Source organism: Carassius carassius, chromosome 15 (assembly GCF_963082965.1).
Source record: "Carassius carassius chromosome 15, fCarCar2.1, whole genome shotgun sequence".
Taxonomy (NCBI): domain Eukaryota; kingdom Metazoa; phylum Chordata; class Actinopteri; order Cypriniformes; family Cyprinidae; genus Carassius; species Carassius carassius.
Genome location: NC_081769.1, coordinates 18208058 through 18234165, shown reverse-complemented (window position 1 = coordinate 18234165; position 26108 = coordinate 18208058). Strand labels below are relative to the sequence as shown.

The following is a 26108-nucleotide window of genomic DNA, read 5'->3' as shown; positions in this document are numbered from 1 at the left end:
ACATTCTGTGAACACATTTATTCACAGAATGCTTAATGGTTAATTAATCTTTGTTTTAGTTATTTTGGTTAATTGTGGTTTACATTTATATCACAGTGTGAAATCAATATATGTTTATTGATCCTTAATAATAATAATAATAATACATTGTATTATGTAATGTACACGCAAAAGCAGCACAATAAAACATATTTTTGAGCTTGTAAAAGGTCTGGCTGTCAAGCTTCACACACATTTCAAACATAACTCCCGCCCATCTGCTCTCTCTCAGTCTCTAAGCAGCTCCTTTTCCTGCACTCTTCATTTGCTCGTGCAGCTGCAGGAAGTCGAGCAACTCAGCCCACAAGTGTGCCACAGAAATTCACCCAGGTAATCAATTGTCAAAATGTTTTGTTACCTTTTACAATGCATACTGTATAGTATTATTACAATGTTTATTGCAAGTGATGCAGTTTTAAAGTCAATTACACCTTTTACTACATCCTTTAAGGTTGTGCATGATCAGTTTTGCTGTTTATTGGGGCCGCCATCTACAGGCTTTTGCATTTTGAATTCATGTAAATGATGCATGATGACAGCTAACATGTTTAAAAGAAATACTCATGTGGTAGCCGTTTGCAAACAGGTCCTTGGCATTTCTGGTTCATGGTTTTCATGATCCTAAAATTATGCAGTATACTATGCCGCTGGTGTTTCTGGTTTCACTTTGGTCATTGCCAGCCTATTCAAAGTTTATAATCTTCTTTTTCTAACACTTGCATTATTTTGCATTCTCTTTATTAAAAAAAATGCTGCTTTGTCATCTTTCATTGCTGTTTGGTGCTTGACACAAAGTAAGTCTTTAGTATTTGCCAACATCTGGCATACCTCTTTATATTGGATGTTTATAAACTGACATTAGTCATATAGTGTTTCATGTAGTGCTGTATCTATTTAATTGGGTCTGTTATTAAAGTAGGTCTTAAAAATAGGATACCTGCTCCTCACTACAACCACAGTATAGAAGGTCACTGAGAACTGCAAAGAACTGTGAGCAAGTAAATATGTACAGAGGAAATGCATGAGCAAAAACGAAAAATGGAGCAGATAAAATTACAGCGAACTGATTGGATAAACAGATTTCTTAGCATTAGCATAACGAAACCCAAGTGCATCACTGATGTCAAGACTAAGGGGTGTTGTCTAATAGTAAATGAGTTTCAGTGCATGTGTCTACTATTTGAAACATCATAGTTAATTGTCAAAATGCAGAAACAATTTGAATATATTTAAACGCAACTGGAGAGTTTATTATGCAGCTGAAGACTTCAGATAGGGCTACTGAATCAGTACGTTTATTTAAACATGATGACACAATACATAATCAAATATTTAGATGATTAAGTACATACTGCATGTCACTTTTGTCTTTTGTATGCCAACTGCTGTCCATTTAACAGGTATACATAGGCTCCAACTCTATTATCTAGGCCTGATAGTCCAGCTTAACAAAATCCACATTTTACATGTGTTTACATTTTAATCCTGAAACTGAAATTTTTAAGTGTGCTTAAATGCTGTTTCAAACAAACGTCAGTTCAGCTTTAATTCACTTTGGGTTCTGAGTTCATCAAATATGTGAACCATGTCAAGAGGTCTTATAACTCCAGTACCAGATGTCTGTCACAAGATTTTACCTCTTTTACACTTACTGAGTCACCAAGAAACCGCGGACCAGGAATGTTCTCATTAGACATGAAGGGTGTGCATGTTGACAGGTGTGTATGACACAAAGAAACTGAGACACAAATAGATGGAAGGAAAAAAGAAAGAGACGCAGACAGAAAGAGACGGGGGAGGAGAGAAAGAGGTAGGGAAATGAGAGAGGAAGGCATAACAATCAAAGGGGGTGGAAAAGGGTAAGCATGTCAAACCAGTCAGGCAAGTTCTTATTACAGTAAAAATGTATCATAGAAAAATGACAGGAGTGAGAGAGTTTAGAGGCAAAAGGCAGGATGGGGAACACCTGTTCTCTCAAAAAGCTTTAAGAGATACAGCAGTCCTCTAAGGTACGTTACTTCTATTTGAAGAGCTAAAACTCATGTATGGTTAGATTATGTGGCAGGTAAAGTGTATGGCCATTGTTGTCCAAGTGTGTGTGCCATGGGACCAACAGGTGTTTCTGTAAACTGACACTGACCTGTTTTCCTTGGAAAGTATGAAATGTTGCAGTCATGTGGGACTGGTAATCTTATTTTGCATCCATATCTGTGAAATACAATGCAGCAGTACAAGGCCATTTGTGGTTATGAGCAACCATGTAACAACCTATATTTACTGTGTCAACTGTTTTCAATCAGTTCAGGTTTATTTTCATCAGGTCTGTATTTGCGCTCCTGGAAGGTGTACGTCACACCTCCTCCTACTTCCACTCTATCTCTGCTCGCTGTTTGCTCATGTCTTTTATTTTAAACATTACTCTTGGCATATATAAATGTTCAGTTTAAGATAACAAAAGCAATCTTCACAACAGAACAAGGTGGAGCAAACAAAGCTGGACAAGACCATTACAAAACTTGATTTAAAATGCTAGCATTTCAGCTGTTGATTCAATGTTGCCCAAAGAGGGTTTAAACTGATTTGTATGGAGATTTGCTTGCACGATTGCATGTGATTATTATCAGATGTTACTGAAGTGTCTGAATGAATTTCAATGTGCTGCTTTGAATAATGGTAGGTGTGTAAGTGAGAAAATGTGCAGAGTTCTTGCTAGACTATTTGACATTATTCACAGGTTTAAGATACATTAATCCTCTATTTTTTTTATTCCATGTTGTTTATTCACGCTTAAAAAATAACAAGTATCTTTAGCAATGTGTAGACTCTTACTCTGTAACACATGTGGTGTTTGATAGGATTGTAGTCTGGTGTGTTTGACCTGTTATCTGACTGTGTATCAGGTTTTGTAAAAGAGTTCAAGAGTGTGACAAGTTGCATCAAGAATGCTGTTAGAGTAAACATACAACGAAATGCCCTGGCTCACTCATTTTTTTACATTTTCAAAATGTTTCAGATTCATTTGCCCATAGTTTCTAAATGTTTACATATGAGGGTATGGATGCCATATACCCGGAAGAGGTTTATGGACTCTCATTGTAATAAATACAGCGGTACTTGAATGAAGCATTTACATTTTAAGTTGGAGATGGTGTAGATTAGTGATTAGTCTGGACCAGGTTTAAATTCAGGCCAGAGTGGCACTGTAATGATTCCATTCAATTTAAGTAAAATGAATGTATTAAACTTTTAATAAAAAAAATTAAATAAAAAAATCTAACCTCCACATGTTGTTATTGCCTTTACATGACAGAACAAGACCAGGACCAGAGAGTACTGGGACCCATTACTGGCTCTTTTTGGATCCAGAGACCGTGAAAAATCTGTCAGAGGAGCGACATAGTAAAGCTGAAGTTAGCCGGTCTCCTTCACCTCCCTGGATTACAAACAGATTTATTCCAGCTTTTACAATGATGGTAGGAAAATATAGCCAGCCATTACAAGCAAAAAGAAAAAAACTTTTTTGCAGAAGATGTTAGCAACCAGCTTTCAATTCCTACTGTAATGAATACACTTTTGCGACATTCAGCATGAGTTTGCATACTGGAACTTCTGTACATCCGTTTCCTGAATCAGACACGGCTAGCAGCACAACTGAAGGTGCAGAATCATCCAATGGAACGGCAGCACAAAGTCATAGTCAGTTATCTGTAAAGCCGTTTGGCTCCGCAGCTGCTAGATTCAAAATCCGCTCTGCTAAAACACTTACTACCAAGGACCTCAGGACAAAAAGCTTTTTTTTCGAGGGTGGAAAAGTTGAAGACTCAAGACAGAAAAGTTATCCTAGTAAGGACCTCAATAAAGCCTGTACTTCTACTAGTTATACCCACACTAACACTGATGACAAAGAGTCATGTAAAACGTTAAGTAAGGATACACGCAAGGACTCAACTCTTTCCAGCAGTTCTGAGAAGGGTGATGTGAGCGCTAAGAAGTTAAACACTCAAGAAGACAAGAGTCAAGCAGCAAGTGACAGGAGCAGAGGAGATGAGTTGAGGAGATTTTATCATACAAACAAAAGCAAAAGCTTAGACTGGAGAGCAGGACATAGCAACAGAACTGGGATGACTAGTGGGACAAGAGAATTTGACAATTTTATGAGGCGATCTGATTTAGATAGTTTAGAGAGAACAGGGACAAACAACAAGATAACTTCATACACCCAAGAGAATCAACCCAGTGGTGTTTCATGGAGGATTCAAGCTTTCAGTGTAGCCAATCAAGGCAATCAGAACAGTGACAGAAAGATTTACCCAAACTCTGGAACTACATCTGTGAGAATGAACCGGGTAAATTTAGCTCTGGAACAGGCAAACAGTGGCCAGTCACTCCCATCCAGACTAAAGCCAAGACTTAGCCAAGGTTCTATTGGAGAAGATAGCAGTCTGTGGCAAGGTGAATCAAGTCTTGATCAGACTGACAATAGGAAGGGATCCTGGGCCAAAGAGCAAGGATCTTCCAATGCTGAGGAAATAACTGGAAATCAAACGATAATGGAAAGAATTGCAAAACTGTATGGGGCAGATGCCAACTCTGACCCACACTTAAAGGATTCAACCAGATTAAAACGCAGCAATACTGTAAATTCTGATAAATCTATTCCCAAATCTATAGGCATGTTGGGCTCTACTTCAAGTCACAGAAAATACACTACTGACAATGTGTTTGGAACGTCTTTAGATTATACTGACAGCCAACAGGGGAAAACTTCTAATGATACAGAAAAAGCTAGAACATTCCCTAGAGGGTTTTCAAAAACATATTTTGATCAGAAGCAAGAACCCTCTACAAACAGGGAGAACAGAAATGATCAAAGAGACAGTTCTTCTGGATTAAGTTTTTCAGGGTCATCAAAGCCTAAAAGGAGTACAGAAACGTCTTCTGTCAAAAAAACTCAGTCCCTTCTGCCTGATGAAAATGAAGAGCCAAGCAGAACGTTGTTTACAGAGTCTTCAAAGTATTGTAGTCAGTCCTTAGAAAGGACCAGAAGCAGAATGTCAGCAAGTGCTAAATACAATTCTCACAGGAACCAGCCTGGCAGTTCAAGCATCTCCAGCCAGGGTGTCAAACACCTGTTAACCACTTCTGGGGGAATCAAGGAGGAAACTGGCAATGACAAACAACCAGATAAAGAGATTACAAAAAGGCTGGACATAAATGAAAACAAGCATCTTGGTGGTTTGCAAGATGGAATCACCCAACCTAAACACCCCCTAGCCTCAGAAGGAGCAGCATACAATGAAATCCACAAAGAGGAAGAGAAAGATGATGTATTCACTGGTAAAACTAAAGGAAAGGTAGGAGAAAGTGTGTTAGAAAAGTCACGTTTACCATCCTCGGAATCTGTGAAGAATACAATCAACATGTTTGAGTCTTTGGCTCAACAAAGCAAAACCACACCAGCGATTCTTCGCACCAGGAGGGCCTTATCTGTACCAGAGCATCCCAAGCATGTGGCTCTAGTGAAGAAGAGTGATTCAGACAAAAATCTACATTTTGGAAATGTTGTAAGGGACACAGAAAGCATAAGAACAAATTTCTTTAGCAAAAGCAATTCTAATGAGGAGGTTAAATGCACTCTAGACCCAAGTAGAACTCCTCATTCAAATTCCACAGTCAAAGTAAAACAAACATTAGAACAACAACAAGAGACACACAAAAAGAGTGTTGAGCTTGCTCCAGCATTAAAACAAATGAATGAATCAAGAACTGAACAAGGTATCAACATGAGAGATGAAGATGAAAGGAGTAATGTGAACCAAAAACACACAGATGAACCAGATTCTACTATCACTGGCTTCTCAGGTCTCAGAGACATAGGGACCATAGAAGAAAAAGCAAGAATCCCATCGATCACTCAACATTCAAATGTGAAAAGTTTATTAAAGCAGAAGTCAATTAATGTAAAAATAGTTGATGATAATGACGATGAAAACACCCCAACTTACTCACCCGACAGAGCCCCTCTCACAATTAACATGCAAAAGCAGAGTAGCCCTGGAGCTGTGACAGTCAATGGTACCCATCCCAAAGTGCTGCCCAATCATTTTCAAACTTCTCCTATCCAGACAATATATTCCTCACTCAATAATTCTAATAACAACAGCAATGAAACAAGGAATGATTTCACCACAATCACTACTAGCATGGCTAGGTGGAGCTCTGATGAAGAAGACGATGATGAGGAAACAGACACTGAAGAAGACTCTGACTCAGGAGAGTCATCTGTGACTATCACAAGCAACATGAGCCAATCAGAACGCAGAAGTTTCTCATTAAGGTAACTGATAAAAATAGAAAAGTGGCAATTTATTAGACTCAAATGGATTGTCAGCTTAGTTTACAAGCACAAACCAGCAGGTTACGTTTAAACACCCTACATTTATTTTTCTTCAATGTATATCTCCACTGTATATAACCCCCTACTTTCTTTCTACATATATACCTATCAGTTTTGTGGAACTATGTAATTATGGTGGAGTGGACTATAAATCATCAGAGGATGATGAAGATTTGCCATCCACACGCTCTGCATCCTTGAGCTCAGACATCTCTGCCTTCTCTTCTGTGACTCTGCTGAGCACTGATGAACTTGATCGTTTACTGGATGATGTCAGGGGCTTGGGAGATGACACCCTACAGGTAAAACAAGTTATGTACATGTACTTTTTTAATGTATAAAAGCTATAATTTGACAATGAAACTACACTTAAACTGCCATGACGTAAATTTTGTTACAAAAAAAATACAAAGACAATTATAGACAACAACTATATCCTTTTGCTATTATAACTTGTTCCTCTGACTTATGACAGAAATATGAAGATGTGCAAGTGGTTGTATTACACAAGGAGGTGGGGAGTGGCTTAGGATTTACCTTGGCAGGTGGAGTGGATCAGAATAAACCAGTCACAGTGAGTATCAACGAATACTATAACACTGACTAATAGAAACAAATCCATGTGATCAAAAAAAAAGTCCATACAAAAAGTAACAAATGCATGAAAATGAGTGCAAAATGTCCCTGATTGTGTATCTTTAAGTACACCACAATGCCTGTATGTTTTTGACTTTTTGGAAGTCATTGCTATTTGACTTTAACCTAAATGGCGAGTTTCACTCAAATCTCATCTCTTAGGTCCACAGAGTGATACCAGGTGGTGTAGCCGCACAGGAAGGCTCTATATTTGAGGGTGCTCAGGTGCTGTCGATCAATGGCACTGCCCTGCAGAACTCCACCCACTGGGAGGCTCTGCGTACACTGAGGAAAGCGAAGGGGCAGGGCATGGCTGTGATTGTTCTTCAGAGTTGTAACAACAGAAAGGAGGTCACTGAAAGACCAGGAATCACAGGTGAGTGATGGACAGATATGAAAGAGTAGGTGATCTGAAGGAAAACATTTTCTTATGCATATGCATGTAGTGGTCATTATGAATGTGAAAGCATCTGAAAATCAGTCAACACTGAGGAAAGGTTTTAAGTTATTTGATAATAATTCTGATGGTCTTATCTTGTAGACAGATGAGATAAAAACCTGTAAAAAAGCAGATTATCTTGTGGAATCTGATGCTGATATTTTGTGTGTGTGTTTGTGTGCCCCCTACAGGCAGCAGAGTCAGTGTTATTCTGAACAAGTCCAGCTCTGATCTTGGCTTCAGTTTGGAAGGAGGGGTAGGATCCAGCTCAGGAGACAAACCTCTCACTGTACAAAAAATATTCCGTGGTAAGACAATTTTTTCCCAAAATTTTAAGCAATCCCATTCAATACAATTATTCAATAAGTCTGTGAAAAGATAAATGATCATGATCCCAACATTGCAAAAGTAAGGACATGCTTACCTCACACTTCTTTGATACTGACAACCCTTTAGATTGTGCTGAGTCTCATCCCAAGTCCCTCAGTAACAACTAATTACATTACTTGTTTCCAGGTGGCCCAGTCAATGAAGTGTTTCCTGGGGATGAGTTGTTGGAGGTGCAAGATCAGAGTTTGGTGGGTATGATGCGTCTTGAGGCTTGGAACCTCATCAAGAAACTGCCCCTTGGTCCAGTAAAACTCTTACTACACCGTCCTCAGCAGCCACGTTGAAGACCTCTACTTTCCTTCATGCACCCCAATTGTCAAAGGAATTCAGTCATAATTTAAACACTGTTTTGTTTTATTTTTATTTTTGCTGTTACAGGTTCTATGAAGTTATATGCTTGCAAATGTTCAGTTCTGCAATTAGGAAGTATCATTCATCATAGTATTTTGGAGTGTTTTTTTTCTTTACTGATATTAGAAATTAAGAGCATAAAAGCACTGGAGGCCACTTCGTTTATTTTAAATAATGTTTAAGCTCTCAAACTATGTTACTATTAATGTAATATTGCACTATCATTCTTTATCAGAAACCATTACATATGTTTTTATTTTCTTTAATGCTACTATGTATATGTTGGCTGTACAGCACAAATCCGCCCTAATTTAACTTTTTTTCATATTAAAGACAAAGGAAGCAACAACAATTATTTCATATGGCACATTTATAGCATTTACATTATTTTTGTCTGTTTTTCTTTTTTTTAATAACAGAAAATATATTAAGAAATGTTAACTGTCAATCAGAAGATGCATCTTTTACAGAAAACACATTTTAATGAAATTTACTTCCATTGATTACAGAGATCTTTCAATGCTGTTCCAGCTTGCAGGTTCCATCCCTACTGCACTTTCCTGCCTCCTTTTAAATAAATAAAGAAAAGAAAAAAGTAAAAAGAATAAGAAACAAATTGTTATGATAAATCGTTGTATTTTGCAAAATCAGAGCCTCAACCAATAGCCTAAAACTATCTTTTTCTAAACCAATCTTTCATTCAAACCAAGCAGAAAGCAGTTAAGATAATTTTACTCATCCTGTAAGAATATACTGTTTCAGCTATTGCTTGGTTAAAACAGCAATATTCGCCCCAATGGTAACATTAAACATAATTTTAAACATGGACGGTGGCTTTGGGAAAGAAATTTGGGTGTATAAGTATCTGAGCTACATAATTGCACAATTACCTAATTTATGTATGTCATCTAATCTTCCAGTTTCAAAATGATTAGATTATCTGATTGTACGGAAAAGCATGATAAGTGTTTTACAGCAGCGGATCATAGATCACCAATTCTTTCTCTTGCCCTCCTCCTTTTCTCTTTGTCCTACATGATTATTAATGATTTATTAAGGGGTCGTACTCTGGATCAGACAAGCTATGATGTGGGTGTTGACAGCTTAATGTGGTATGTTTTTACCCTGCAAGTGTATTTAAAAAAGGGTTTAAAGGTTAGCTGAGCTAATAGACACAGACTAAGGTCAGAAGATCATCTCTGAAGAGCGGGACAGCAAGTTTTGGACAAAACCTAAAAGACAATCCTAAAAATGAGTCGGGTAAAAAAGATAATTAAGAGGATGAAGGTGAAAAACGAACTGATGCGGCAGATTATGGGAGAGCTCTTAGGCACCTTTGTACTTCTGGTAAGTTTTTGCATATTCACTATTAAACAAACTTTGAGTATAGTTATTGATTTATAGAGTTTTTTTTTTCTCACATACTATTTTTCTATTTTTCAATGCTAATTCATGCTTGGGCAAATTATGTAAACTAATAATATTTTATAATTAAAAGATATTATATGTAAACAATTAGCATGAACCTATATTAATAAATGCAGTATAAGTATTGCTCATTGTAAGTTAACGATAACGAACGCATTAACTAATAAAGCATCCCTTAAAAACACATCAAAGTTACACAAAACCGAGTTATTTATATATTTTGATGGTTGTCTGCTGCTTTTGCAACATTTATTGGATTCTCTGAACATGGGATATTATTAATATATTATTTAATCTCTGAAATTATTATTCAGAGATTTCATTTATTAATTACATTTATTATATAATACTCTTAAAAAATGAATGGTTACTGGTAAATATAACAGCAATATCAGTGATATGTCCATGCATAAGATGCAAAACATGCAATTTAGAGTGTTTTATGTCAATGTTATCATAAGTGTTACACCATAAGATAAGCTTTTACAATGGACAAATCGAATGTTCCGTTACCCTAGAGTTCTGTGAGCATGTGCTTTTGGTTATAAATGCTGACAATGTGTTTGTTGGTGCAGAAGGTTTTTACCTGATATATCACCATCCATAATATAACAAATAATCCAGTGCAGGGTAAATATTTAAAGTACTATCAGGGCCAGTTCCAATAGAAATATCACATAATAATTTTTACCACATTTCTAAATATTACCACAGCTGCAATACAGCTGCAGGTAACTGCACTCATTGCAGACCAAGAGCATGACTGTAATGGGGATATTTTTAATTCAAATAGTTTAAAAAACTATAATTTATTATTAAATAACTTGAATTAACTTAAATAATGTTTATGACTAAATCTGTCCAGTTAATTTGCGTATTTGTCCTCCACCAATAAAAATGGTTAAAAAAGTCTAAGCATCAAGCTTCGCATGCCACCAAACATTAGTGTAAAATGCTTTTATACACAACTAGATATTAAAAAAAATAATGTTATTAAATAATATTTTTTTTTTCTCCTGTAGCTGTTTGGTTGTGCTGCAGCTGCTCAGGTGAAAACCAGCAGGGAAACTAAGGGACAGTTTCTGTCTGTAAACATGGCTTTCTCTGTAGGCGTCATGTCTGCCATGTACCTCAGCAGGGCAGTATCAGGTAAACTGCTAACAGCTTGGGCTGTTTTAGGGGCATTTAAGCTAAAATCCTTTGTAATATTTATATTTTATTTTATTTTATTTATTTGGATCGAGAACACTGACTTCTCTATTAATATTTGTACTCCTTTATTTCCCCCTTAGGAGCTCATCTAAACCCAGCTGTGTCTCTTAGTTTCTGTGTCTTGGGAGACCTAGCCTGGATAAAGCTGCTACCTTATTCTCTGGCTCAAATATTGGGGGCTTACCTCGCCTCTGGACTTGTGTATCTCATCTACCATGGTAAAATAAAAAAATAAAAAAGGAAAATAAAAATACTTTTTAAAAGATGGTATTCATTTCAAATTCTATACTTGGCAGTTGTATGTGTTTGAAAAAAAAAGAAAAGATGATTGACTTCTCAACTCTCCACCAGATGCGATTATGGAGTTCAGTGGTGGAGTTCTGACTGTATTTGGTCCTAATGAAACAGCCAGTATCTTTGCCACTTACCCAACTGATGTGGTGTCAATGCAGACCAACTTCCTCGATCAGGTCAGCAAAAGGCAATGGCAGATTAGAAAAGTGCTCTTTAGTTCATGCAAGCACAGTAGATATAATACTGATATAATAAAATTGTGTAATCTAATCTCAAAGCAATGTGACATGGGGCCAAGTATGGTAACCCATTCTCAGAATTAGTGCTCTGCATTTATACCATCCTGTGTGCACACACACACACACACACACACACACACACCATGAACACACACCCACAGCAGTGTGCAGCCATTTCTGCTGTGGTGCCCAGGTAGCAGTTTAGGGTTTGGTGCCTTGGTCAAGGGCACCGAAACCTTTGGGTTACGAGTCCAACTCTCTAACCACTAGGCCACAACTTAATCTGATCTAATAGAAATTGCTCTAAAGCAAATAAAATATTATACAATATTAAAAAGATTTTCAAACATTAATCAATGATCTAACATAGAGATCAGATCATGCTAGAAATAAAAAAGGCAGTCATCTGTCCCCTGTATGTCTGTGTGCAGGTGGTCGGCACAGCCATGCTGATGTTGTGCATTCTACCTCTGAACGATAAGAGAAATGCTCCTGCTCCTGAAGCGCTGCTCCCTCCAATTGTAGCAACTGTTGTCCTAGGGATTTCCATGTCAATGTCGGCTAACTGTGGAGCTGCCATAAACCCTGCCCGTGACCTTGGTCCACGACTCTTCACCTTCACAGCAGGCTGGGGCATCGAAGTCTTCACGTACGTAATCAAATCTGTCTACTACATCTATTCATGTCAGATTAACAAAGCCTCATTATCTCTGCACATTTGCCTCACACTTTTCAACTTGTATCTCCACCAATAAAATTAATTACTGGTTATATCACTTTGCTTAGCTCCGGTGTTCTATTAATGATCTCAGCACTAGTTGCCACATTGGTATTTTCACTGAAGTGTGTAACCAGAGCTTCACTTCTCTCAACAGTCAGTTTTAATTTTTTTCTTTTTTCTTTTGATCCACACAGGTGCTATGATTACTTCTTCTGGATTCCATTAGTGGCTCCTATGGTGGGGGGCGTGTTGGGGTCCATCATTTATCTGGTCTTCATTCAGTGGCATCTGCCTGAGCCTGAGGATGAATCTGAGTCTGAGGAGTTTAATGAACAAACAAAGGTCACTGAGCACAACAACAAAAAGGACGAGTTTTTCCATAAAATGTCTTCACTTTAAAGACCTGGGGACCCCTGAATCTCTCTTCTCCATATTATTTCCAGATACATTATTTGTTTTATACTGTAAATAAAAAAATGGTAAAAGGCTAAAAAGAAATTTACTCAAGGTGGACTCTTAAATCTTTCACAGAAGAGCAAAAGCCTTGATATACCAAATGTTATTTATTATTTCAACTCACTTTCATCCCTTCTGAAATATTAAACTGTGACTTACATTCAACCACACAAAGTAAATTCACATTGTCTTCACATTGTCTTTTGTTTCACAGAAGTGAATTTAAAGATTTGTGTATAGTAGGCCTATGTATAGTATATTAGCGGTTTTTTATTCTAGACCAGTGGCAGCTACACGCACATGCACACACACACACACACACACACACACACACACACACACACACACACACACACACTATGCTAAAATTTATTTCAGCTCAATTTATTCATTGTAATCTTGGAGAAATTTAATACAACCACTCTCATATTTGTTTGTTGCTTAGTGCTCTTTCTAGTGTATTTTTCAAGTAAAGGTTTTTTTTTATGTTGCAGCACTTTTATAGTGTGCACTTTTGTGGTGTACATTAACAGGTTCACAAACAAAGAGTTTTAAAAACCTGTTTGAAGCCACTATTGAGCAAACATTTAGCTAATCTTTGGGGAAAAGGTATATTGATTATATATACTGAGAAGGCCAACTTCTATTTCAAGGAATATCCTCTGTTGTGAGCCATCATTTCACTACATGTTAAATGAAAGATCTTACTATTAAATATAATGTCAATAATAACTGCAACCATACCGCAGGAATACAATTAAGTTATATCTTCTGTCATGAAGAGGTTTCAGTAATATTACTGATCAGGGAGTTGTTCTGTTTGATTTCATCCGAAAACATTATGAGAAGGTGTATAAGGACGTTTCCTTAGTGTTTGGGTTCACTGGCTAATTCTGGACAAACTATTTAGGCATTAGCTGCATTAGATTTGCAGGTTACATGTGACCATACTGAAAGATTTAGAAAACTAGCCTACTAACTCACAACATCTCATTTTTTAGAGTGTTTGCTAATCTGCAATAGGTCTATTGTAGAGCTGTAATTGGGCCTTAAAAGTTAGGCCCGACAGGACCCAACCCCAACAGGTTTCGGCCCGAGCCCGACAATTACATTTTGATTGACAGCTTTTTAAAAGCCCGAATCCGTTTACAGCCCGACATTATTCAAATGTGCGCTCACACACGCTCTTTTTCCTTGTGTCAAGAATGAGTAATTTATACATGTTTTAACATAATTTATTCATTACTAAAGTAGACTACACCACTTGGAAGTTGGAATAAAGAAATAAAATAAGTCCTCTGTGACATCTTAACATCTCAGCACTCTAAATAGGCATATGCTCATTTAGCCAATAAATAGACCAATGCACCAATAAAAACGAGTTTTTTTTAAACAAATTAAATTAAGATAAATTTTAAATTAAGATGGGTATTTGGCAATAACGAAATTAAGATAAAGGCTCCACCGAATTTGCTTACTAGCAGCTGACATTTAGTAAAATAATAATGCCAACATAGGCTACTCTGTCCACATTATGCATTTGCGACTCAATGAATATTTAGTTATCATTTGAAAAACCTTTACTCACAGAGATTAGGCTAGGCCTACATGTTTTTGTAGGAAAATGATTGAATCCACTGTAGATGCACTGTTAGACTTTTCTGTAATTTCTACAGTAATTTACCAAATATCAACCAGTATAATACTGTAAATTCTCTTTACAGTTCATAACTGTAATTCCCTTTGCATCATGGGAATTTTCTGTGACATTAAACACCAAATACAGTGATTTGCTGTATTTAAAAAAAATAAAGTATAATACTGTATTTACCACAACGGCCTATTTGGCGCTATTTGGATCGTCAGGATTTGCTTTACGATTTAGATTAGGAACCATCAAGTGCAGGGTTGAACGTTTTGCCCGAGGAGAGTGATCAGTTGACGATTCCGGAGAACATAATAAGAGCTGTGTCCAAGGACAGACACCTTGCGAAGATTTTTTCATCCCCGTGAGTAAGGAAGAGGAAGAACAACAAACAAGCAAGGTAAATAAGCGTGTGACTGTGTGCCCGCGGTTGTCTGGTAAACCTAACGTTTTCTAAAAAATAAAAAAACTTTGTGAGTTGAATTTATTAAATTAACCCCGCTAACAACACGGAACCGTTACGTCGTGTGTTAGCAGGGAAGTTACCGATTAAAATCATGATTTTTTAAAATTGAGAATAGCAGCTTATTAAAACGGAGTTAGTAAATTGACGTTGGCCTAACACAGTTGCGAAATAGCATAGTTTTTTTCTTCGTCGTTTTTTCTATTTTTTGTCATTTTTGACATTTGGGTCGACTGGGTGCTTTACGAATTAGATTAGGAACTAACGTTAGCAGTGAGTGCAGTCGCAAGTTTTGCTCGAGGCCAGAGCTCACGGTTCTGGAGACTTTAACGGTTTCTTGTCAGCATTGGGGCTAAAAACTGAGGTAAACTTAACCTAAAAAAAAAAAAAAAAAGACTGAGTGTATTGAATTACGATTAAAAACCAGTTAATTTTACATGTAAGATGAATTAGGCCTAGTCTATTGTGAATTACATGAAATGTTATTTTTTAGGATGCATTTTAAACATGTAACGTTAGTAATAATTGGTATTTTTAAAATAGTTTTAAAGACAGCTACAACAAAGGCATCCATCGAGGAAGACATGAGCCTTCCAGCCACACCAAGACTCATAATGCTTGGTAAGAGAAGATTTTGAGAAATGTTAGTGTACTTCATTGAGTGTTTGCCTTTTAAACATTTGTAATTTTTTTTTAGGGAACACATTTCTCTCTTCCAGAAAGTGGATGGTAAGCATTGAGGGAAAGGTGGCCTATGTTTTGGATGAGCACTTGGGATTTGCAGATGCCTTATCTGTTTTCTTCAGCTTCTTCTACGTTTTCAACATTGAATACCAGGAGACTGCCTGTGCAACACTGGAAATCATACAACAGTAAGTACCTCTTCATTTCTCCACATATTGTTTGTTCTGTTAATTTAAAGTTTAACATGTTTAGTTGTCTGTTTAACTATATCACAAAATTATATAGTTTTTCACTTTCTTGTAGCTGTAACTAAAAAAAAAAAGTGACGTGACATTCAGCCAAGTATGGTGACCCATACTCAGAATTTGGATTGTTTTGGCAGATAAATATAATTTATGAAAACACTTTAGAATAATGGTCTGTCATTTTAAGTAAATATGCAGGATTAATAACTAATATGGAAAGAAGATTTACTAATCAGTAAGTAATAGTAAAGTAGGACTGAGATATTTTTTATTAGGTAATCAATAATTTCTGAATGAGATTGGCCTCATTAAATACTAACAATTATGAAATACCTTTTTACTAAATTAATTATTAATCACAACATTAACCTGTGTCTGAGACATTATCACTTTTCTTTTTTTTTTACACTGAATATGGACCAGTGGTTTTGTCTCAGACAAAGGTTAATGCTGTGATTAGTAATTAATTTAGTAAAAAGGTATTTCATAAAATTGTCATAATTATTAGTATTTAATGAGGCCAGTCACATTCAGTAATTATTGATTACCTAATAAAAAATATCTCAGTCCTACATTTAAGATTACGTACTGATTAGTTATTCTTTTTTCCATGTTAGTTATTGGTAGTAGCTGTAGTGACACTGTAGAACTACTCATTTGTCCTGCTTTACTTCCTGCAGTTACCTAGAAAAGGCAGTTCACTCAATAAAAATGAAAATTCAGTCATCATTTACTAGCCCTCAAGTTGTTCTAAACCTGTATAAATGTATTTGTTCCGCTGAATGCAAAATAATATATTTTGAATAATGTTTTTAACCAAACAGTTTTGAGGCACAATTCACTTCCATTGTAGGAAAAAGAAGATGGAAGTAAATGGTGCCCCAAAATGAAATAAATGATGACAGAATTAATTTTTTTGGGTGAACTCTCCGTTTAATGAAGGACCATTATTCTAAAGTGTTACCAAAAACATTTAAAGCAAAGGCACTGATGGATAAGAAATCTAAAATGCCTTTTTTTTGCTCCTGGCTTAAGAAATACAACAAACAGACTCAAAAAATATTTAAGCCTGTTTTTAAGATTCTTTTGTACTTCAATTGTATAGTAAAATTCATTTTCCTTATAATTTTATTTATATTAATTAAGAATTTGATGGTTTTTTTTATTACATTATTTTTTTCTTGCTTAAAGGTTTTTCGTGAGGATAAACCCAGAGGAGGGAACAAAATGCACCACCAAAACTGGAGTGAGTCGGAAGACAGGGGAAGTTGTGAAGAGGAAGACAACAGTAATCAACAACAGAGTGTCATCCTTCCTTCGCCACCTAATGGAGTTTGAGTGGAAAAACTCGGACTAGGTGAGATGCTTCTTAACAGGACATGTACTGTATACAGACACTTTTCAATTTGAGGATACTAATGTAGTTTAATTCATCCTGCAATAATGGTTACAATGTTGTTTTTGATTAAATTGTATTGAGGTGATTCAGTAATATGATGATTTTGGAGGATGTAGTTTGTGCTGCTTCTATTATGTACTGACAGTTTTCTATTTAATTATCTATTCTGTTAAGCTAAATAACAGAAACACCTCTCTGTAATATGGAATCAGGTTCAACATCACTACAAAGTACATTCTTCAAAATATTCATTGCATTGAATCACCACCTCCCTAAAACAGTTTCAACAAAAACTAAACATTTCATTTCACATCTTCATGAAGGCATTGCAGGACTGGATTAAACAGCATTTTGTTAGGTGTACCTCAAAGTGTTAACCAAGTGTATAAAATACTGTTTAACCATATGATGAAATGTAATCGGATTCATTTTTCAATTAAATTCTATCTGTGTAAATGTTTTAATAAATAAAACTGTCTATCTGTGTAAATGTGCTAATTTTATGACTAACTTTGTCATTCTTACCTAGAGGGACTTCTGACAGATTCCTTGCCATAATGGAGCATATTCCTGGTTGTTTCAAGTCATCAAATGTGCCAGGTTTATTGACTTCCAAAGAAGATGAGAAACATGAGAACTTGTAAAGCCCTACATTTCAGCCCGAGCCCGACGGGCCCCGACTTATTTATGCCCCTAGGGCCGGGTTTCGGGCCAATTTTCACGTTATAGCTCACATGCGGGCCGGGCCTCGGGCCTTTTTTGGGTTATCCTTCTATTTATATTTTTAGACATTAATAAAAAAAAAAAATGAGAAGTTGACGTCGACGATAGAAAAACAAACATAGACATTTCATAACCTCATAACATTCATAATCTGATAATTCAACCCGTTATAATTATACTGACATACTGACATGACAGTCTCACGCACGCACGCTTTTCCGTCAGCGCGACCCACGATTATACTTCTCTTATATCCACTTATTGTAGTAGTAGCTATTATAGGCCTCTAAATTAATGTATTAATCATAGCCTAGTTGGCCAACTAATAATTATAAAATGATGATTCATGCAGCGGCGAGCATTTCTGTGTCTGCACCTGTTGTTGTGGGCCACGCAGGAAAGAAGAGATCGCTGGCCGAGTTTGAAAACATTTTGGAGCAGGACGAGGATGACGACGATGAAGTACAGCAATACATTCACCTCAATCACAACATGGAAGGTGATGGACGAGATGTGCTGCCATGGTGGAAACAGCACGAGACCCTGCTACCGCAACTGTCAAGACTGGCTCGCTCTGTGTTTAGTGTCCCGCCAGCAGCAGCAGCGAACGTGTCTTCAGTGCAGCGGGAAGAGTGATGGAAGAGAGGAGGACTGGGTTAAAACCTTCCACTCTGGATGCTATTCTTTTTCTCCACGATGCTCTGTAAGAGACTGTTCTAACTTTTCATTTGACTGGACTTTATTTTCGCTTAACTGTTGGAAACTAATGGAAAAAAGAATGGACATGTTCTGTGGTGCATTTTTGAGATAACCTGCAAGTTTGTTTTTAATTAATTTAATTTGTTTAGATTGTAGGCTATTTCTCATTTCGTTTGCGAGCGCTGTTGCGAGCCTGCCTCAGGATTTCAAATTTTTTTTTATTTTACTCACTGTGGTTTAATAAATAAACATATATTAAACCAACTGTGTGTGATATGCTTGAAGTGTTTTATATCTATGGATTTTATTGTAGCCAAGTAAAGTATTAGCGTTAATTTGAGAGGCTTAATTGATTAAATATGTTTTAGGCCACTCGCTGTCAGCTCGGCTGATTAACGTAAATCTTCATTTAAAAAAAAATGCTCCAAACATTTTTCTAAATTAACTTGATAAAGAAATGAAAAGAAACATAACACAAAACTGACCCCTTTTTTAATTGTTGCAAATAGGGCAGGCTTCTGCTGTGTAATAAAATAAATAAATAAATAAAAACACGGGCTCGTGTCGGACTCGGGCTGATAATTCTGATGAGCTGTCGGACACGGGTCGGGCTAGGGCCTGAGCGTCTCGGGCCAGGGCCGGGCTCGGGCCTAGATTTGAGGCCCGTGCAGGGCTCTAAGTACTTGTCTACTTTCAGAATATATTGGCTTTAGACATTTAGGTTTTAGTCATGTACCGTATTTTTCGGACTATAAGTCGCACCTGAGTATAAGTCGCATCAGTCCAAAAATACATCATGATGAGGAAAAAAACATATATAAGTCGCACTGGACTATAAATCGCATTTATTTAGAACCAAGAACCCAGAGAAAACATTACCGTCTACAGCCGCGAGAGGGCGCTATATGCTGCTCAGTGATAGACTATAGGAGCACTGAGCAGCATAGAGCGCCCTCTCGCGGCTGTAGACGGTAATGTTTTCTCTTAGTTCATTTCTATCAGTTCATGTCAAATTAATTTTGATAAATAAGTCGCACCTGACTATAAGTCGCAGGACCAGCCAAACTATGAAAAAAAGTGCGGCTTATAGTCCGGAAAATATGGTATATGAGTATTTTACACCAAATTTATAGTATTCTTTAGTGACGTATTTCTAATGTAATTTCCTATGAATTTAATACTTTAATGCACATTCAATAATATGTTATTTTGTCAATTCTTTAATTTATTGCTTTGTTAATGGATGTAAATGTTAAATCCAGTATACAGACAAAGGACAAAAAATGTTGCACTGTCCCAGCATTGTATCTTTAATGACTGTTTTTCAGTGTGTTTGTTCTTAGTTAATATACAGTTCTATATGCAGAGTCCAGATACTTTGTTTTAAAAACTATTTTCTGCAGTGTTTTTGCCATTGAATGCACTCTAATTGCTTTTATACATGTAAATTCATGCTCTATTTTATTTGATTTTCTGAAAATAAGATATGAATTGAGAAAGTTTTAAAGTGAACTTAAACACATTTACATTTTTCAAGTTTCAGAATTTCATGTTTCATAATAATTGTGTCTTTTTGGACTAAATGTCAGGACTTGTGTATGTTAAAAAATTATAAAAGTGTAATTTAAATTTAGTAACAATTAATGATTGATTAGGATTAATGTACTGTTAACCAAGGTCTTTTTACAGTAATGGTACTGTATTATATGATTACAGTAACATGTAGTTACTGTAAAACATGATTACAGTAACATGTAGTTACTGTAAAACTAAAATTCTTGAACTGTAAATCTCAAATACAGTAACTTAATGGCAACAGTGTTGCCAGTAAGTTACTGTAAAAAACCCTTGAAAAGTCTAACAGTGTGGCTTCAGCACGTTCCTGCGCTCACTGATGGTGTGTCATTATTCACTCATTATTCTCATTATAAACATGGTCAAAACTTTTCCACACCTCAGACTTTGCTTTAGTTGCTGGTGCAACCAAAACGTAATCGCCAGAGGCAGGGGCGGACTGGCCATCGGGAGCACCGGGACATTTCTGTGCAGCCGCTGTGCAGTCGATCAGGCTGACGTGCAATAGGCTGGTATATGCAACTGTGAATTAATTGACGGTCTTATGAATCTAAGAATCAGGCGATCGCAGAGTAAAAATGACACAACCACATGACCAAACATCAGCGAAGCACTGCCTAATTGGTTATATACAGAGGCAGGCGTATTTTTTTTACTTTAATAAAGAATAATCTTTAATTTATAGTCCAAAATGTAATGCTGTTTTACATTTGATTACTTTAATTTCTGTACCTAAAAACTAATGCAATACTATACCTAAAAAAAACCTGAAAGTCAGTTTATTTTATTTGTATCTTTACTCTATTGTATTTATTTGTGCTGTTGCTTGTAGTTAGAATACTCTTAATAATATATATACTCTTTTTTTTGAAAGTATAGTTTTTCCATAAACATAGCACATACAACGGTACCGAAACCGTGACTCTAAAACCGTGAAACAAACCGAACTGTGAAAAAGCGGAACTGTTCCACCCTAATATATACATAATCATTTGGCAGACGGACGCTTTCATTTAAAGCGACTTGCAATAGATAAAATATATATATATAGAGAGAGAGAGAGAGAGAGAGAGAGAGAAAGACAAAGAGTTTAGCAGTCTGGTGGACACATGAATTGGGTGGTGGTGACTGCAGCAACAGAGGTGGCCTGGGGTGGAGTCAAATTCCTGGACTGATTTACTGTCCCAGTCCGCCACTGGCCAGAGGCAAGCCTCCGTTACACCTACTCAGCATCCATTTTCGCATCTTTCTCGCGCTAATCGAAACACATCACATGACCGCTCGTTTACCTCGCAAACCGGAGCGCAAACCCGAGACCGACTCGAGCCCGCGTAAAGCCCCCTTTCCACTGCACACGACATCCGGACACGATTGTCGCTTTTCTCCTTCTAGCGGCAGTCGCGCAGAACTTTCAAACTGGTCGTGCAGCAACCATTACCTGGGCATATTCACCATGGTAAAATTAATCATTTTAATGAACATAGTTAATGTATGAATGCATCATCACAAATCAGGTGACCCCCAAAATAAAAACAGTAGATTTTATGGGGCTAATCAACGTAAATAATGGTTAAATAATTATTAAATAATTATCTCTGCCATAAGTATTATAAACCACCATTTTACAGAAATGGTGTTTAAAGGATAATGTTAATGTTAACAAAATATTGGTAATTCTGACCTCGCACCGATAGTTTTGATTAGAATACATCACATCCGGTCGGGCGTTCGCATACGGTCTAGTCGCAGAAGTTCAAATGTTTGAACCTATCCGAGGCTCAAATCGGATCCGAAATTTCCGCATATGCATGTGATCAGATTTCCACGCAGCTCCCGCATTACTTTCCATTGGAAATGAATGACTTCCGGTCTGTCGCTTGTCGTTCGTCAGAGACAGTGGAAAGGCGGCTAGAGATTATATAAATTAAACCCGAACCCCACCGAACCCGTCGGGTCCCATCGGGTTCGGGCAAAGATCTTCAGCTCTATGTAGGCCTAGCCTAATCTCTGTGAGTAAAGGATTTTTCAAATGATAACTAAATATTCATTGAGTCGCAATGCATAATGTGGACAGAGTGTAAGCAAACCTGGCAGAGCCTTAATCTTAATTTCGTTATTGCCAAATACCCATCTTAATTTAAAATTTATCTTAATTTAATTTGTTTAAAAAAACTCGTTTTTATTGGTGCATTGGTCTATTTATTGGCTAAATGAGCATATGCCTATTTAGAGTGCTGAGATGTTACAACCCGAATTCCGGAAAAGTTGGGACGTTTTTTAAATTTTAATAAAATGAAAACTAAAAGACTTTCAAATCACATGAGCCAATATTTTATTCACAATAGAACATAGATAACATAGCAAATGTTTAAACTGAGAAAGTTTACAATTTTATGCACAAAATGAGCTCATTTCAATTTTGATTTCTGCTACAGGTCTCAAAATAGTTGGGACGGGGCATGTTTACCAGGGTGTAGCATCTCCTTTTCTTTTCAAAACAGTTTGAAGACGTCTGGGCATTGAGGCTATGAGTTGCTGGAGTTTTGCTGTTGGAATTTGGTCCCATTCTTGCCTTATATAGATTTCCAGCTGCTGAAGAGTTCGTGGTCGTCTTTGACGTATTTTTCGTTTAATGATGCGCCAAATGTTCTCTATAGGTGAAAGATCTGGACTGCAAGCAGGCCAGGTTAGCACCCGGACTCTTCTACGACGAAGCCATGCTGTTGTTATAGCTGCAGTATGTGGTTTTGCATTGTCCTGCTGAAATAAACAAGGCCTTCCCTGAAATAGACGTTGTTTGGAGGGAAGCATATGTTGCTCTAAAACCTTTATATACCTTTCAGCATTCACAGAGCCTTCCAAAACATGCAAGCTGCCCATACCGTATGCACTTATGCACCCCCATACCATCAAAGATGCTGGCTTTTGAACTGAACGCTGATAACATGCTGGAAGGTCTCCCTCCTCTTTAGCCCGGAGGACACGGCGTCCGTGATTTCCAACAAGAATGTCAAATTTGGACTCGTCTGACCATAAAACACTATTCCACTTTGAAATAGTCCATTTTAAATGAGCCTTGGCCCACAGGACACGACGGCGCTTCTGGACCATGTTCACATATGGCTTCCTTTTTGCATGATAGAGCTTTAGTTGGCATCTGCTGATGGCACGGCGGATTGTGTTTACCGACAGTGGTTTCTGAAAGTATTCCTGGGCCCATTTAGTAATGTCATTGACACAATCATGCCGATGAGTGATGCAGTGTCGTCTGAGAGCCCGAAGACCACGGGCATCCAATAAAGGTCTCCGGCCTTGTCCCTTACGCACAGAGATTTCTCCAGTTTCTCTGAATCTTTTGATGATGTTATGCACTGTAGATGATGAGATTTGCAAAGCCTTTGCAATTTGACGTTGAGGAACATTGTTTTTAAAGTTTTCCACAATTTTTTACGCAGTCTTTCACAGATTGGAGAGCCTCTGCCCATCTTTACTTTTGAGAGACTCTGCTTCTCTAAGACAAAGCTTTTATAGCTAATCATGTTACAGACCTGATATCAATTAACTTAATTAATCACTAGATGTTCTCCCAGTTGAATCTTTTCAAAACTGCTTGCTTTTTTAGCCATTTGTTGCCCCCGTGCCAACTTTTTTGAGACCTGTAGCAGGCATTAAATTTTAAATGAGCTAATTAAGTGGATAAAAGTGTAAAATTTCTCAGTTTAAACATTTGCTACGTTATCTATGTTCTATTGTGAATAAAATATTGGCTCATGTGATTTGAAATTCCTTTAGTTTTCATTTTATTAAAATTTAAAAAACGTCAAAAATTTAAAAAAAGTAAAAAACTTTTCCGCAATTCGGGTTGTAAGATGTCACAGAGGACTTATTTTATTTCTTTATTCCAACTTCCAAGTGGTGTAGTCTACGTTAGTTATGAATAAATTAAGTTATAAATTACTCATTCTCAGTGTTGCCAGACGTACGATAATTATCGTATTTGTACGATAATTTTTACCCCTGTACGATGTACGATCAATAATGAAAAAAATCCCGTAATGTACGATAATTTCAGAATTTTATGACAATTTAAATGATGGTAGTTGCAGTTATAGGGCTTCTTTACTCATACACGAAATTGGCTCATTACAGACACTCTAAATGCGTTCGTGTGCACCTGAGGGTGTGTTAAGAATGCAGGAGAGTGCCCTGCTTTAAAGCCTAGTTGCGGTCCAAGACAGCAAGAACTTCTTCAACATCTGGCAACACGCAGGATTCCGATGACAAGCGGCTCAGATGTGGAGTTAACTGCACCACGCAGAAACAGCTAAATTCCTTCTTCACTGGACGTGACAAAGCAAGTGTTAAAAATAATTTTAATATGATTTAATATGCACTGCGACGCAGACAGTCACTGAAAATAATGGGATAGTATTTTGTCTCACTGCTTCCGTCCAACAATACGCCTTATCTATTGTGGTAATTTGCAGGTCGTGTCAAAATGTTGTTGGTTTAGAATAGATAAATAACTCTTTTGACTCGTGTACGATAATTTTCTTCCAAATACGATAGTTTTGAACTTCTGGTACGATACTTGGATATTTCCAATCTGGCAACACTGCTCATTCTTGACACAAGGAAAAAGAGCGTGTGTGTGCGCTCACATTTGAATAATGTCGGGCTGTAAACGGGTTCGGGCTTTTAAAAAGCTGTCAATCAAAATGTACTTGTCAGGTTCGGGCCGAGACAAGGCCCGATTACAGCTCTAATTTAGAATGTATGTAAAACGGACATCTGAAAGACGTCTGTCAGACGTTTGTACACATGCTGTTGCAGACATGTGCTATCATCCCAGATGTGTGGGTCAATATCCACAACAGCCATTAAAAAAATATGTCCCGGTCTTTATGTTCAGATCATCATTCCCAAACTTTAGTTTAACAACAACTTTTAAATATAGGCTAACTTACTTGCAAAATTTACTTTCCACATCGACGAAGGTGTCTGAATTGCTTTCTAATCAGCTAATCTTCCTAAAAGGCGGCAATTGTATGGCGCATGCGCACATGTTGTGATCACTTTTTCAGAAAGACGGCAGCAGACACAGGAAACACAGAAAGGATACTGTTGTCTAGTTCTTAAAATAATAAATACACAATTAATTTTAGTCCGGCAATAACACAACTGAGGTGCCCTTGAGCAAGGCACCGAACCCCCAACTGCTCCCCGGGCGCCGCAACATAAATGATGCCCACTGCTCCTAGTGTGTGTTCACTGTGTGTGTGTGTTTGTTTGTGTGTGCACTTTGGATGGGTTAAAATTAAATGCAGAGCACGAATTCTGAGTATGGGTCACCATACTTGGCTGTATGTCACGTCACTTTTTCATCGCCAATCGTTTTTTATTATGTCTTACTGTTCAGCCACCCTGCACTAAAATTAACAGAATAATCTGTGTGTCCAGCAGAGGGCGCACTCAACAAACCAAAACAACGAGCACATGGTGAATGTCAGTACTGCCCCCATGCCACTCTGTGAACAAAGTTGCAGCAGGTATCTGCTGCATTCATTTAAAATTGTATGTTAAACATTCTTTAAAACACACAGTAAATAAAATGAATATGGATACATGCATAATCTTTCTTTAAACATACTGGAACAAGCAGATCAAATTCTGATTTATTTTTTCGCCTTTTATCTAACATTTAAAACATTACTCTTGAGCAGTGCAGGGCTGAAAGTGGAAAACAGCAGATGCAGATACAAACACCGCCCCTCCACCCGCCTCCCTCATCCTATTACTATGAGCAGCTGCTGGCCTATCGAGTCCGATACACTTTCACCTTTCAAGGATGTTTTGAGCGTCAAGGATCGCGTGCATCCGATACATAATTTATGTTGCATTAAACCCGACGGAATACATGTAGAAAAGGAAAACGATAACAGAGATGCCGGAAATCAACATTGCTTAACCTACAGGAGGAGCTGACAAAGGTAACAGTGGTCTTATATCCATCCGCTCACAATAAAAGCTTTACCTTTAGTTCAAGGCTCTACGTGCTAACAGCGTGACCATT

General features: G+C 37.2%; 3 protein-coding genes and 1 long non-coding RNA gene across 5 annotated transcripts in view; all 4 read left to right on the top strand.

Moving 5' to 3' along the window:
• Window positions 1-271: 271 nt before the first annotated feature.
• On the top strand, window positions 272-9105 carry si:dkey-92i15.4 (serine-rich adhesin for platelets). Of its 2 annotated transcripts, none has more exons than XM_059567723.1 (7): window positions 272-369; window positions 3350-6376; window positions 6549-6738; window positions 6912-7010; window positions 7235-7448; window positions 7703-7819; window positions 8028-9105. In XM_059567723.1, the coding sequence occupies exons 2-7, from the start codon at window positions 3627-3629 to the stop codon at window positions 8183-8185; spliced, it is 3528 nt and encodes a 1175-aa protein (XP_059423706.1). In that variant the 5' UTR covers window positions 272-369; window positions 3350-3626; the 3' UTR covers window positions 8186-9105. The 2 variants fall into 2 exon arrangements, with proteins under 2 accessions (XP_059423706.1, XP_059423707.1); XM_059567724.1 differs by lacking the exon at window positions 272-369 and adding an exon at window positions 1927-2048.
• A 124-nt stretch (window positions 9106-9229) lies between these two features.
• aqp10a (aquaporin 10a) lies at window positions 9230-12781 on the top strand. Its single transcript, XM_059567725.1, has 6 exons — window positions 9230-9599; window positions 10703-10829; window positions 10973-11110; window positions 11244-11362; window positions 11857-12074; window positions 12341-12781. Exons 1-6 carry the CDS (start codon window positions 9504-9506, stop codon window positions 12543-12545), a joined length of 903 nt encoding a protein of 300 aa, XP_059423708.1. The 5' UTR covers window positions 9230-9503; the 3' UTR covers window positions 12546-12781.
• A 2639-nt stretch (window positions 12782-15420) lies between these two features.
• On the top strand, window positions 15421-17678 carry LOC132157751 (uncharacterized). The gene is made up of 3 exons (XR_009437612.1): window positions 15421-15582; window positions 16831-16996; window positions 17568-17678. It is a non-coding gene; the product is annotated as an uncharacterized LOC132157751 (long non-coding RNA).
• Window positions 17679-25852: 8174 nt separating this feature from the next.
• Window positions 25853-26108, top strand: part of LOC132158345 (phospholipid-transporting ATPase ID-like) — a 76783-nt gene continuing 76527 nt past the window's right edge. The window contains exon 1 of the mRNA XM_059567721.1: window positions 25853-26031. The gene's annotated coding sequence lies outside the window, so the exon portion shown is untranslated. The remainder of the gene's footprint in view (window positions 26032-26108) is intronic.

What these genes read in the sequence shown, in the direction of transcription:
- si:dkey-92i15.4 (XM_059567723.1), top strand. Translation starts at nt 3,627, where the DNA reads ATGAGTTTGCATACTGGAACTTCTGTACATCCGTTTCCTGAATCAGAC. An exon ending in ATCAGAATAAACCAGTCACA is followed by an intron (nt 7,011 to 7,234) that starts GTGAGTATCAAC and finishes CTCATCTCTTAG; the next exon opens with GTCCACAGAGTGATACCAGG. An exon ending in TGTACAAAAAATATTCCGTG is followed by an intron (nt 7,820 to 8,027) that starts GTAAGACAATTT and finishes ACTTGTTTCCAG; the next exon opens with GTGGCCCAGTCAATGAAGTG.
- aqp10a (XM_059567725.1), top strand. Translation starts at nt 9,504, where the DNA reads ATGAGTCGGGTAAAAAAGATAATTAAGAGGATGAAGGTGAAAAACGAA. An exon ending in TAGGCACCTTTGTACTTCTG is followed by an intron (nt 9,600 to 10,702) that starts GTAAGTTTTTGC and finishes TTTCTCCTGTAG; the next exon opens with CTGTTTGGTTGTGCTGCAGC. An exon ending in CCTCAGCAGGGCAGTATCAG is followed by an intron (nt 10,830 to 10,972) that starts GTAAACTGCTAA and finishes TTTCCCCCTTAG; the next exon opens with GAGCTCATCTAAACCCAGCT.